Source organism: Artemia franciscana, chromosome 17 (assembly GCF_032884065.1).
Source record: "Artemia franciscana chromosome 17, ASM3288406v1, whole genome shotgun sequence".
Classification (NCBI taxonomy): Eukaryota; Metazoa; Arthropoda; class Branchiopoda; order Anostraca; family Artemiidae; genus Artemia; species Artemia franciscana.
The window spans coordinates 43,623,572-43,636,921 of NC_088879.1; the positions used below are offsets into that span (position 1 = coordinate 43,623,572).

A 13,350-nucleotide genomic window follows, 5' to 3' on the forward strand; every position below is an offset into this window, starting at 1 on the left:
GATCAAGGATGTTTAAGATTTATAGGGGTCAGAACCGAAGTCCCCTCCCCCTTGTGCAGTTCATGCCAAAAACATTCCTGAAAAATATGCTTAATAATAAACAAGTGGGGAAATAGGAGGGTAAATTTGCTTTTAGTCCCAAGTTAGACTAGTAGAAATTGAAACGAATGGGTTTTTTTTCCAACAGTCCATGATAACGAACTGTAAGTAATGAGTGACCCGGCTCAATAGTAACGGAAACTGTAAAAAACGAAATTTTAATACTAATAGATTCATCAAAAGAATATGATTTTTATACTGATTTCAAATTTATAAATTCATCAAGCTTAATCGTACCCATTAAAACTTACAAGCCTGAAAAAATTTGCCTTATTTTCGAAAACAGGAGGAAACACCCCTTAAAAGTCATAGAATATCAATGAAAATCGCACAATCAGATTCAGGATATCAGAGAACCGTACAGTAGAGGTTTCTAACTCCTATATGCAAAAATGTGGAATCTTCTATTTTTTGCCAGAAGAAAGATCACGGATGCGTGTTTATTTGTCTTTTTTCCAGGGGTGATCGACCCAGTGGTCTTAGAATATCACGAGAGGGCTCATTCAAACAGAAAAGTTCTAGTGCCCTTTTAAAGTTACCGAAAAATTAGAAGGCAACTAGACCCCTTTCCAAGCTCATTTTTTCCCCACAGTCGAATGATCAAAATTTTGAGATGGCCATTTTTTTCAGGATAGTCGAAAAATTTAATAGCGATGTCTTTGAGGATAAAGTTATTCCCCCAAGTCCTTGGGGGAAGGGCTGAAAGTAGTGAACTTCACCCATTGTGTACACATAGTATTGGTTATTGCGAAGTATACAGACGTCTTCAGGGAGACTTTTTTTCTGTTGGTGGGGGGTAGGGGCTATGTTGGAGGATATTTCCATGGAGGAATGTCCCACAGAAAAAGCGAATTTTCCATGAAGGGGCCACCAGATTTCCCAGTATAATTTAAAAAACAACCAGAAATAAAAAAAAAATTTCAATTGAAAGTAAGGAGCAACATTAAAACTTTTAACGAACAGAAATGATTGCGTATATGACGAGGTTCGCTCCCTCGTTAATACCTTGCTATTTATGTTAAATTTTGTTTTAATACTTTCAAAAGAGCTATGTATTCTAATTAAACGGCCTTTGTGATTCAGTGGTCATTCTTAAGGAATTGGAACAAAATTCGAACTTTAGCATCAAGAGCGAGGTATTGACAAGGGGGCGAACCCCCTCATATACAAACTAATAATTTTTCGTTTTAATTTTTAATGTTGCTCCTTACTTTCTGCTAAAAAGTTTGTTTTATTTAATTACATTTAGGTTACTCGTTTTTGTGATGGTACACACTTCAGAGAAAGCGTATACCACCGCTTTTAATTTTATATACATACATACATACATACATATATATATATATATATATATATATATATATATATATATATATATATATATATATATATATATATATATATATATATATATATATATATATATATATATATATATATATATATATATATATATATATATATATATATATATATATATATATATACATTTATATATATATATATATATATATATATATATATATATAAATATATATATATATATATATATATATATATATATATATATATATATATATATATATATATATATATATATATATATAAATATATATATATATATATATATATATATATATATATATATATATATATATATATAAATGTATATATATATATATATATATATATATATATATATATATATATATATATATATAAATATATATATATATATATATATATATATATATATATATATATATATATATATATATATATATATATATAACTCTCTTAATGTGGTATTATTGTGTACAGTTATGTACATAACTCTAAGTTATGTAAGTTATGTACTAAGTTACGTACCTCTCTAAGTTAGGTACAGAGGTTAACAAAAAACTTTTGTTATCATTTAAAGTCTCCAAAAAAGCATGATTTTAAAAACGAGCAGAAAAAAAACAGATTATTCAGGTGAAAACAAAGAAGTAACATTAAACTTAAAATGAACAAGAATTATCCTATTTGTAAAAGAAAGTGAAGCATTCTTATTTTTTTATATATTTGTAAAAAATTTGTAATGACGGAAATACCGTTAAACACTGCTAACAAATCCGTAAGTTGTTGATAAATCTACTGTGTGTTTGTTTAATTGAGAGGTTCCGTCTAAGACAGTGTCAAATTACAAAATTTAGAGAGGGCGTAAAATGTGTTTTGAAAATATAGCAGGGGGGGGTAAATTTGTCGTTCTTTTTCAAAAAGAAACACCAATAAAAGCATTTTCATGAAAATACAAAAAAAAATTCAGAGGAGGAGTATGGGGTGGCTCCCACGTCCTTCCCGTGATTGACGCCACTGATCCTAGATTTCTGTTTCGCCTCTCTTCAAGTTTCTAAGAATCATTATCGACCCTTCTTGAACAAATGGACTTTCTCTACGCCGTTATGATTTAGATGTTATTGGCACACATATAACACAGAAGCTACCAAAGCCGTACCCAGGGAGTTGGCAACGAAGTTTCAACCCCTCCCCAAATTTTTTTCGACTCGTAAAAAGTAACAAAATACATATAGACAAATTGTTCTTTCGTTTAGTACTTTTTTTACTCCTCCTTCCCCGAACAAAACTTGTACACGCCCTTGAACACAAAATAAATCTAAATAAATAAAAACAAACCTGAAATCCGATATTAGACGAAAAAAAGATTTAACTAAACAAGAACAGAAGACTTGCAGGGTTGTCACATAACAAAATTGTTGAGTTGAAGTTTTTATTTGGGCAACCGCCCTGCTGTAGCACCATAGTAATAATATAGCTGGCACGTTTGATATTACATCAACGTGACAAAAATTAAAAAAGCCTCATCTTTCATGAATAAATATTGAAACTTTGCATAGATTAACATAAAGGTCGGACAACTCAAAAACTATGACACTGCCATAAAACCAAATTGTATAAATTAATAGTCATAGCCGAGCAGACTTATATCGAATATGAAATGCTGAATTATGTGCCTAGTGAAAGGAAATCCCTAGATACGGATTTGATGATGTGATGTCGAACTCCTTATGTCTGAACTACGACACCGCCAAGCTAGTGGATTAAATTAAATATTTACCGAGTCGTGGATCAAATTAAAAGCACCAGGGGGGCGAGCTTCACAGGATAAAATAGAATGATATTTTTCTTAAGGATTTTTTTTGCCTGTTTGTACAGGCAAATTGTTCCATGTTACCGTCAATCAAATTAAATTGTAGCATAGTTCTTTCTCAACACTTAGCGCAGACACTCACCCAAGGCCGTGTCTAGGATATTCGTTGGGAATGGAGGGGGGTATTTTTGGTCAGGAAAGAAGGGTTGCAATTAGCTACAAATAGTTTCTCTGATCACAGCCTTGAACTCATCCTTACCCAAATTTTACTCTAACTATTCCGAGTATTTGTAATGTCACTCGTAAGAAAAAGTTTTGCGAGTTGAGGATTCTAGAATTGTTTTACGAATTAATATTCATAAGACCAAGTTGCTAAGGCTAGAAATAAGTGAAGATGAAAAGGTGACTTGGATAACGAAAAGACTGATCAGGTCAACAGCTTCACTTACCTTGGTAGTAGGCTATTATTAGTAAAGACGATCGGAGCAGTAAAAATGTTAAGAGTAGAATAGCCAAGGCTCAGAATGTTTTTTCACAGTTAGAAAAAGTTTCGAAGAATAGAAAGATAAGTCTGCAAACCAAAATTAGGATATTGGAAGTTACAGTGATGACAGTGGTCAAATATGGCTTTGAAGCGTGGACGGGTGAAGCGGATGAAGATTTGTAAGGCGTTTTCCATAGAAATTACCAACGGATTATTTTGGGTGCCCGGCTGACCGACCGCATTTCAAACAGTAGACTGTACAAAAAGTGTGATTCAATCCCACTTTCTTGGGCTATAATGAGAGAAAGGTAGAGATGGCTAGGGCACGTTCTGCAGATGAAAGATGACAGATTGCCAAAGATTGTCCTCTTCCGCCAACCGTCTAGGGCTAAACAGAGAGCAGGTCGTCTGCGATTGGGGTGGGAAGATATCATAAAGAGAGATTTAAAGGAGATGGGAACTTCCTGGGAGGGTGTAGAAGGGAGACGTTTAATAGATCGGGATGGAGGAGGAGTGTGCGTAGGTGTGTTTGCCTCAGGTGGCCTGGTGCTGTGTTGAGTTCTTAGTAGTATTATTAGCCTAGTAGTACGAATTCGACTTCTGCAAGAGCCTAATGTGAGACCTTTGGAATGAGTCCGACACACTGTCTACTGCGCAAAACAAGCTATGTAAACACTAATAAAGGAAAAAAAAGAATAAGAAACGCATTCGACAACCCCGTACTGGAGAAATATCGCAATTACGTTTTTGGGTAAAATCAAAACTACGCATAACAAAGGTAGGCTACTAAGAATGCACCCCGTGGGTAATTTGTGAGTTGAGCAACTTTCAAGCTTATTCCTTATGATTGACAAATCATAAGCACGATTTTTTGAAATTTGAAAAGAAAATGGAGGCTGGAAATAACAGTTTTCTGTTACGTATCATTAATTTTCCAAAAATATGAGGACATAGCACCAAGAGACCTCAATTAGCATCAATTTACACTTCTACAGCATAAGTATAATGTGAAATCGAGGGAAGGATCGCTTTCCATGACCTGGTGTATATCTAAGAACGTTATCTTTTCCACACAGTTCTGCCCGACCTGGCACAGTTTCCACTATTCTTGGTACAGTTCTGCCACAATTGGCATCTTTCCGCCACAGCACGGTCCCCAGGTGTACAGAAATTCTTAAAGTGGCAATAAGTGGCATTTAAAGTTGTATTTAAGAATGTACTAGAAAGAATGTACAGATATTAACTTATGGGAGGAGGGGGAAATACAATCAAGCATAAAAATAGGTGTATTGAAAAGTAGGAGAAATCATTTAAATAAAAGGAAATATCTTAAGATTTGTTGAAGGTACAGCCCTAATTTGTTTCTACGTACGGGTTGGCATAATTTCAAACTTTAAGCCTATTCTGAAAAAATTGGAGTTATGCGTATGGTTGGTAAAAGTTCTTACTAATTTAAAGTTCAATCTGTAATTTACGACAAATAAAGACTAAAAAACTTACTTTTCGCTAAGCAGATTCTTTTTGAAGGTGTATACAAGAAATTTATCTCAGATATCGCGAAGTGGAAATAAAATTTGTCTGAGATGGTCATACGATGGGTGACCAATAGGAATTTATCCGTACAGTGGCACCGAACCGAATTAGGAGGAACTGTGTACTGCTTTTTACCTTACCTAATATAGACTTATTTTTCCTGAATTTCTTCCTGCGCGTTTTCTTCTGGCATTCGGCACATGACAGGATGAGTAATAATCCAAGGAACAATATAGATATTCTGTGGAGCTTCATAACAGTCACTAAACTTTGTCATTCGTTGTTCGTTTGTGAAACCTAAAAAACAATATGAAATAGTTATCAAAAGTCGAAGGGTGGCCTATCTTCAGGTAAGTAGCGTACATATCGGACTCTCGTGGGCAGCACATTTCTGCCGCGCTACACTTCTTGCAACAAACATGGCGTAATTCGCGTCACAGGTGGCACAACATAGTTGTTGAAAATGAGCCAAAAGAAAAAGATTCAAAATTCCCTCTGTTTGTATTTTTCTTTGAAGAAACCTTAATTGCTCCTCCCCCCTTACATTCTGAAACACACAAATTTGTCAGATTCAGTAAAAAAAAAATAATTGCCTCTCCCTACATTTTCATTATTGGTACCACTGGCTGAAAAATGGAAAACAATTCATCAAAACCAAAGCTTTGAGACAAAGCCGTATCACAACTACAGAAGAGAGAAAAATGAGGATTTTTTTCCCAAGACAGTGAACCAACAAAACCTATTTGAATATCTTGGCCCTATATCTAAGGGCCGTCTTCAGCAAAGAAAATAATAAACAATAAAAGTTTTCGGTTAAAAATTCATTCTTTTTTTTAGATAGCGTTGGCATCATTACTTCTTAACGGAAAGTTCAGCCAAGACTTTGTGATAAAAGCTAACATTTTACAAGCTAAAAAGGTTCATTCTTTTCACTGTTCACTGTTCACTGTCTTTTCACTGTTTCGTCAAATAGAACATAATGGTTTGGATTTTCAAAAATATGATTGCTTAAAGCTGAATCGATAGGTATGGAGTGCTTTATGGAGCACTTATGGATTGCGATACGGAGATGCTTTTTCAATACTGTCTTTGTGTTGCTGTAATCTTGTTCCTAAATTTTGGTGGGTTCGACCAATGTAATAATTTCCACAACTATTTGGCGAAACAATTCTAATTAGCAATGACCTAGGAATCAAACAAACAGTCCGCGAGGCAATCGAAATCAAACGAAACTTAAATAATAATACAACCCTAGATAGAGACTTGGGTGAATACACACTCAACCCTATGTACACAAAATTAATTATAGAAAATAATCTAATTCAAGATAAAACAAAAATAGAAACGAATAAAAACAAGCCCAATCCCAAAAGAACTACAAGATTAGCTGCAGAGAAGGCAGATATCGCAATAAGAAATTATTCCAATTTTTAATAAATACAGTTAGTTCAATGAATGAACCTTTTTAGCTTGTAAAATGTTAGCTTTTATCACACAGTCTTGGCTGAACTTTCAAACAGTTCGTGGTAACGAACTGTAGTAAGGAGCGACCCGGCTCAATAGTAAAGGAAACTCTAAAAAGCGGAATTTTGATGCTAAAAGATACATCAAAAGAATCGAATTTTTACGCTGATTCTAAATATATAAGTTTCAATTAATTCAGTCTTTGTTATTTTTGCCAATTAAAGTTACGAGCCTGAGAAAATTTGCCTTATTTTGGAAAAAAGGGGGAAATGTCCCCTAAAAGTCATAGTATCTTAACAAAAATCACACCATCGCATTCGGCGTATCAGAGAACCCTATTGCAAAAATTTCAAGCTCCTATCTAAAAAAATGTGGAATTTCGTATTTTTTGCCAGAAGACAAATCACGGGTGCGTGTTTTTTTTCAGGGGTCATCGTATCGACCAAGTGGTCCTAGAGTGTCACAAGAGGGCTCATTCTTACGAAAATGAAAAGTTCTAGTGCCTTTTTTAAGTGATCAAAAAAATTGGAGGGCACTAGGCCCCCTCCCACGCACATTTTTTTCCAAAAGTCAACGGATTAAAATTTTGAGATAGCCATTTTGTTCCGCATAGTCGAAAACCATAATAACTATGTCTTTGGGAATGACTTACTCACCCACAGTCCCTGGGGGAGGGGCTATAAGTTACAAACTTTGACCAGTGTTTACATATAGTAATGGTTATTGGGAAGTGTACAGACATTTTCAGGGGGATTCTTTTGGTTTGGGGGGTGGGATTGATGGGAGGGGCTATGTGGGAGGATCTTTTCTTGGAGGAATATGTCATGGGGGAAGAAAAATTCAATGAAAAGGGCGCAGGATTTTCTAGCATTACTATAATAAAACAATGAAAAAATAAACATGAAAACTTTTTTCAATTGAAAGTAAGGAATAGCAATGAAATTTAAAACGAACAGAGATTATTACGCATATGAGGGGTTCTAAAAATACTTTAGCATAAAGAGCGAGGTATTTGGGAGGAGATAAATACCTCGCTCTTTATGCTAAAGTATTTTTAGTAATTTCAACTATTTATTCTACGGCCTTTTTGATTCAGGGATCATTCTTAAAGAATTGGGACAAAACTTACGATTTAGTGTAAAGAGCGAGGTATTAACGAGGGTACAAACCCCCTCGTACACATAATAAAAATATAAGAACATAAAAGTTTGTTACGTAAGTTAATTCTTAAGTTACGCATATTTTTTTACTGATAAAAACGTTCATTAAAAATTAAAAGTTCTAGTAGCGTTTTTAAGTAACCGAAAAATTGGAGGGCAGCTAGGCCTCCTTCCTCACCCCTTATTTATCAAAATCGTCTGATCAAAACTAAGAGAAAGCCATTTAGCCAAAAAAAAAAAATTAATATACAAATTTCATTTCAATAATTTATGTTCGGAGAGCCAAAATCAAACATGCACTAATTCAAAAACATTCAGAAATTAAATAAAAAAAAAACTAGTTTTTTAACTGAAAGTAAGGAGCGACATTAAAACTTAAAACGAACAGAAATTACTCCGTATATGAAATGGGTTGTTCCTTCCTAAACGCTCCGCTCTTTACGCTAAAGTTTGACCCTTTCTCACAACTCTACTTTTTAAAACAATAAAAAATTTTAGCGTAAAGAGCGGGGCGTTTAGGAGGGAACGACCCATTTCATATACCGAGTAATTTCTGTTCGTTTTAAGTTTTAATGTCGCTCCTTACTTTCAGTTAAAAAAACTAGTTTTTTCATTTAATTCGTTAAGAAGTAATGATGCCAAGGCTATTTTATAAAAAGAACGGATTTTTAACCGGAAACTTTCATTGTAAGTGTTTTATTTTTTTTATTTTCTTTGCTGAAGACGGCCCTTAGATATAGGGCCGAAATATTCAAATAGGTTTTGTTGGTTCACTGTCTTGGGAAAAAAGCCTCATTATTCCCTCTTCTGTAGTAGTATTATGGAAAGGCAGCGTGGTCTTCGTCATTAAATAAAGCCGTATCCAAGGAGGGGCGGGGTTAGCGTTGTTCAAACCCTAACGCCTTCCTCAGGAAAAGTGTGTGTTTGTCTAGTAAAAATGTAACAAAAATGTATGTAAACACCTTTTTATGCGATTTTTTAAAACTGAAAAAACTCCAAAACAATAGACCCCCTCCCAAACAAAAAATATGAATGCATCCCCCTCCCCAATGGGGTTATTATGTTGCTCGGTTCTAATTTCTCAACAAAGGTTGATTGCCTAAAAAAAAATTTTTAACTGAAAATATCATGCGTTCTGGCCGCCCAGAACGCATTATATTTTTCACTGCTTGATCCAATCTTACGTTTCTTACTGTCCAATAGTATGGATATCATGCAATGTCGCTAGAAGGTTTACAATATAGCTAGAAACCTCATTCAGGAAACTAACCGTTCAAGAGTTATCCGATTATTTGATCTTGAGTCACTATATATTCTTTCATGTGCATGTTTTGCTTTTTTCTCAGCTTCATCGTGACCTCCCCTGTCCCCTATGTATTCCACTATCTTTTACCTTTGATAAGAAATAATTATGATCTTCGCAATACAAAAAATCATACTAAAGTTCCATTTATAAGGGGTAGAAGTGTTTTAACGCCAACGCGGTTTTCCGCCACCTTTTAATTCAGGTAGGTCAGAACAGATATAACCATAAGAACAGGCATAGACATAGAAATAAACTAACCTAACCTGTCTATTCTGACTAAACTAATCCTCTTGATGATGCAAGATTTCCTGGGTGGCGGAAAACACACAGTGGCGGAAAACCCCGATGGCGTTAAAACACTCATACCGTATAAGGTCAGATTGTGATCCTATTATGGTGATTCATATTGTTTGGAGTAGGTTGCCCTAATCAGCTCGAGGGTGCCACTTATTCAATTTGTTTAAATAAAATTGTTCAAGTTCTTTGGCTTCTTAGAAGTTATTTTATTTTTGTTTCTTATATTTTTTTTTTTTTGGGGGGGGGGGGGTCTATTGAATCTATTGAATTAATTGGTCTATTTATTCTATTTAGTTTTGTTTTCTATAGTTTCTATTTTAATTTTATTTAATTTTCTTTTGCTTTTTGCTCTTCTGTTTGTGAGTAGCCTAAGTGATCATTTAATTTTTTTTTGTTTTTCGTCTCTGAGAAAGTAGCTTATTTGCCTCCCCCTTCTTTACAGGCCAAAGAGCCTTTAAGGGAATAGTAGCATGTTATATTGTATGTGTCTTTAATGAAGAAAAAATCTTATCTTAAATATCTAACCTAACCAACTCTTTATATTAAACATTGAATCAAAATCCACCTACATTGTAGTTTATCTCAGTTAGGCTAAGGTAATTATCTCTGAATGCAGACAGAGAAACTAGTTTTACTCAGATCAAGAACTTGAGGGGGATCAAGATAACATGTAAGTACCAAATATTACTGGAAGAATACCCTGCTCCCAAGTAACACTGCTGCTGGCGAACACTCCCTTCCCATTTCATCCTTCTTGGAGCTTCAGCCACTACCCAATATACCCCCAAAGATCATTAGCAGTTTCATTATGCGTCATTTGGGCCATCCAGTTTTTCTTCTTACATTCAAGTGCAAATTGGACTAATTGGAAGCCCACTAGATTAACTGGACTAATCCAATACTGAAATATATACCAAATGGATCAAAAGGAAAAGGAATGTGGAAAAAGAAATAAATCAAAAGGAAAAGGCCTATATTTAAATGCCGTAACCCTTCTTATTTGGCGTTCTATTTCTTATTTGATTTATATTGTAAGATTGGTAAATGTATAGTTTCGTTCCAAGTGCTCTAAAATGCGTATTACTGCATATAGCAAGATTCTGATGATCGCATAATGTTTCTTTGTCATTATTATAGAAGCGTATTCAATTTTTAGGTTTCTAAAATCCCCCTCCAACGAGACTAAAAATGAGTAAATTGGGCTTGCTTACATTTAACATTACCTATAGAGCGAAGCGTATTAGTCCTTGAGCCCCGCGGGCAGCGGGGCGAGGTCTGTATTCTATATTTATTGCGTCACCGAGTAAGGATAACAGGAGGGATTCTCCCCAAAATTTTAACCCTATCTCCTAGTTTTAAAGAAAAATGTCTCTGAAGGTTATTTTCATTGCCAAATGAAAAATACAATATTTAGCATTTTCATTTGGTATTAACGACAAATATGCCCCCACCCCGAGACAAAACAGCATTTTGACCCACTTTTAAGTTTTCGCGAATTGACGCCACCGTCAGGGCGACCAATTTTAATTTAAAGGATTTAGACCTGGCTCGCCACAACTAAAACTTAAAACTTCCTCGTAGTTTCTGTGTTTTACACATTTTAAAGTTTTAATAAATTGAGCCCAATCTCCCTAAAAATCAATCCCTTTTAGAAAGCTTGCTTTTGGGAAATAAAATATAATTAGATTGCCCCGTTTTCCAGGTTGGTGGATTCTTTCTTTCGTAATCCCTAGATCTTCTCGGGTAAATTTTCTGATTAACGGAATACTGAGACAGCTAAGAAAAAGGCATACCTTTAGAATCAGAATTTGATCTTAAATCCATTTCTATAGTCATCTGTGTCAGAAATGAGCTTTACCCCCCCCCCTGCAAATGAACTTCATCAATACCCCACTAATAATCAAATAGAATGAATTGTATATGTACTGAAAGGCTGTGTATAGCAGGAGGGCTAGAGGGTTTAACACCCCTCCTGAAATGTTTTTCCGGCTCGTAAAAACGTAACAAACGTGCATATAAACAATTTTTTATTCTTTTTTAGCAAGACAAAACACAAAATCGCAAAGAAAAGAAGAACGAGGACAATTAACAGCCAGTGAAAAAATTGAAAACTATACATATATTTCGGTCGAAACCTCCGCTTGACCGTCCTCAGTGCAGAATAAACTGAAAAAAATATATAAAAAACAAAACACAAAACTAAAATTTGACGACCCTTTCTCAGTAACGGTAAAAGGGTAACTCACCGTTAAAACTAAATCATAGTTAGTTTTGTGTTTTGTTTTAAGGTTTGTTTTTTATATATTTTTATCAGTTTATTCTGCACTGAGCACGGTCAAGCGGAGGTCTCAACCGAAATATTTGCATAATTTTCATTTTTTTTTCACTGGCTGTTAATTGTCCTTGTTCTTCATTTCTTTGCAATTTTGTTTTTTGTCATGATTAGCCAGTGTGGTCTCATAAATTAGTTTTTTGTAAGCCCCCCCCCCTCTAACAAAATCCTAGACACGGCCTTAATGCCCTTAATTTTCTACTGTTTTCATACACCATTAATCAATTTATACAAAAAAAAGTAATGTACATATAACTCAGCGCATACACACAATTCAGGATACATATTTGGCCATTAGGGGGTGGGGATAATGCTTATTTGCGATGCAAACGAACGTAATATTTGAATACAAGATTAAATTAGGATTCTAGATGTATTTATGTTTTACCTATCTCAATATGTAGTTAATTGCAAGATTGGTAAAATTCTTGTTGATTGACTTCTTGCTATCTCAGAAAGGGGTTAGGTTAGGAAAATGAAACTTTCAGGGATGGGTCTACAGGCTAAAGTATGTCTTGGGAAGTATTTTGAAATACCTACCTCCACTCCTTCTCCCTCTAGAGAGCCCTGACCTTTGATAACCTTTAAAAATATGCATGCTATAAAAATGAAATCTTGCAAAATAGATCTTCTGCTTGAATGAAGTACAATAAAAGTGTTTTCAGCTTCACAACTTTGCTCAATCCCAATTTATAAGGTTTTAAAGATATGCAAATACATTTCCTAAATTTTGAAGAAAAAAACATTGATATGGCTCAGAATTCTACTTAAATAACAGGAATTGCATTTTCAGAACTAAAGACAGAGGAAAAGCAACTGGTAACTGAAAATTAAGGTAAAAGGTTGTTTTGTCAAAATTTCAATAGGTTTAGACCTGTCATGTAGGCAGATTTCAGGGAAATATCTTCCCAGGATATACTTTAGCCTGTAGACCCATTCCTGAAAGTTTCATCTTCCTAACCTAACCCCTTTCTAAGATAGCAAGAAGTCACTCAACTAGAATTTTACCGCAAGATTCATCATAAAATCTAGGGGGGGAAACCATCCCCTCCCATTGACACTACTGAATATACTCTGCTTTCCGATCTCTTGGTGTATGCATTCGTTTCTAATTATTTTGCAATAAACTAGTAACAAACCTTGTCTTTATCGTCCCTAATTTCCCATTCACTGATATTTATAATCCACAAACCACAATTCAGAATCACAAGCTACACTCATAAACTAGAATAGAACATTCTTTGGAAACTCCCCAATCCGCGCCCCTTTGACAATCCACTACACGCTCTAATCCTCAACTAAAACTGATTCATGGAATTTATACACCAAGGGACTCTATACCTGTGAAGAGTATTTTCCTTGGGCACTGATTAAACTAATTACCTCTTCAGGTAGTTGTTAATATACTTAGGACGCACATTTACAGCTTGCTTTCTGGCTTTGAAAGTAATTTCAACTTGAGATATTCCGCTAAAGTCATAAAAAGAAGTGGTTCTTAAGGACTGGGACTAGTTCGAAGGTGCA

The 13,350-nt window shown here is 34.6% G+C and overlaps 1 protein-coding gene across 2 annotated transcripts in view; it reads right to left on the minus strand.

The window, feature by feature from the left end:
• Positions 1 to 13,132, minus strand: part of LOC136038276 (laminin subunit alpha lam-3-like) — a 395,732-nt gene extending 382,600 nt beyond the window's left edge. For both annotated transcript variants that reach the window (XM_065721399.1, XM_065721398.1), the window contains exons 1-2: positions 12,966 to 13,132; positions 5,408 to 5,564 (exon numbers count right to left, since the gene is read on the minus strand). In XM_065721399.1, coding sequence (XP_065577471.1) covers positions 5,408 to 5,522 — 115 coding nt within the window. In that variant the 5' untranslated portion in view covers positions 5,523 to 5,564; positions 12,966 to 13,132. The remainder of the gene's footprint in view (positions 1 to 5,407; positions 5,565 to 12,965) is intronic.
• Between the last annotated feature and the right edge of the window lie 218 nt (positions 13,133 to 13,350).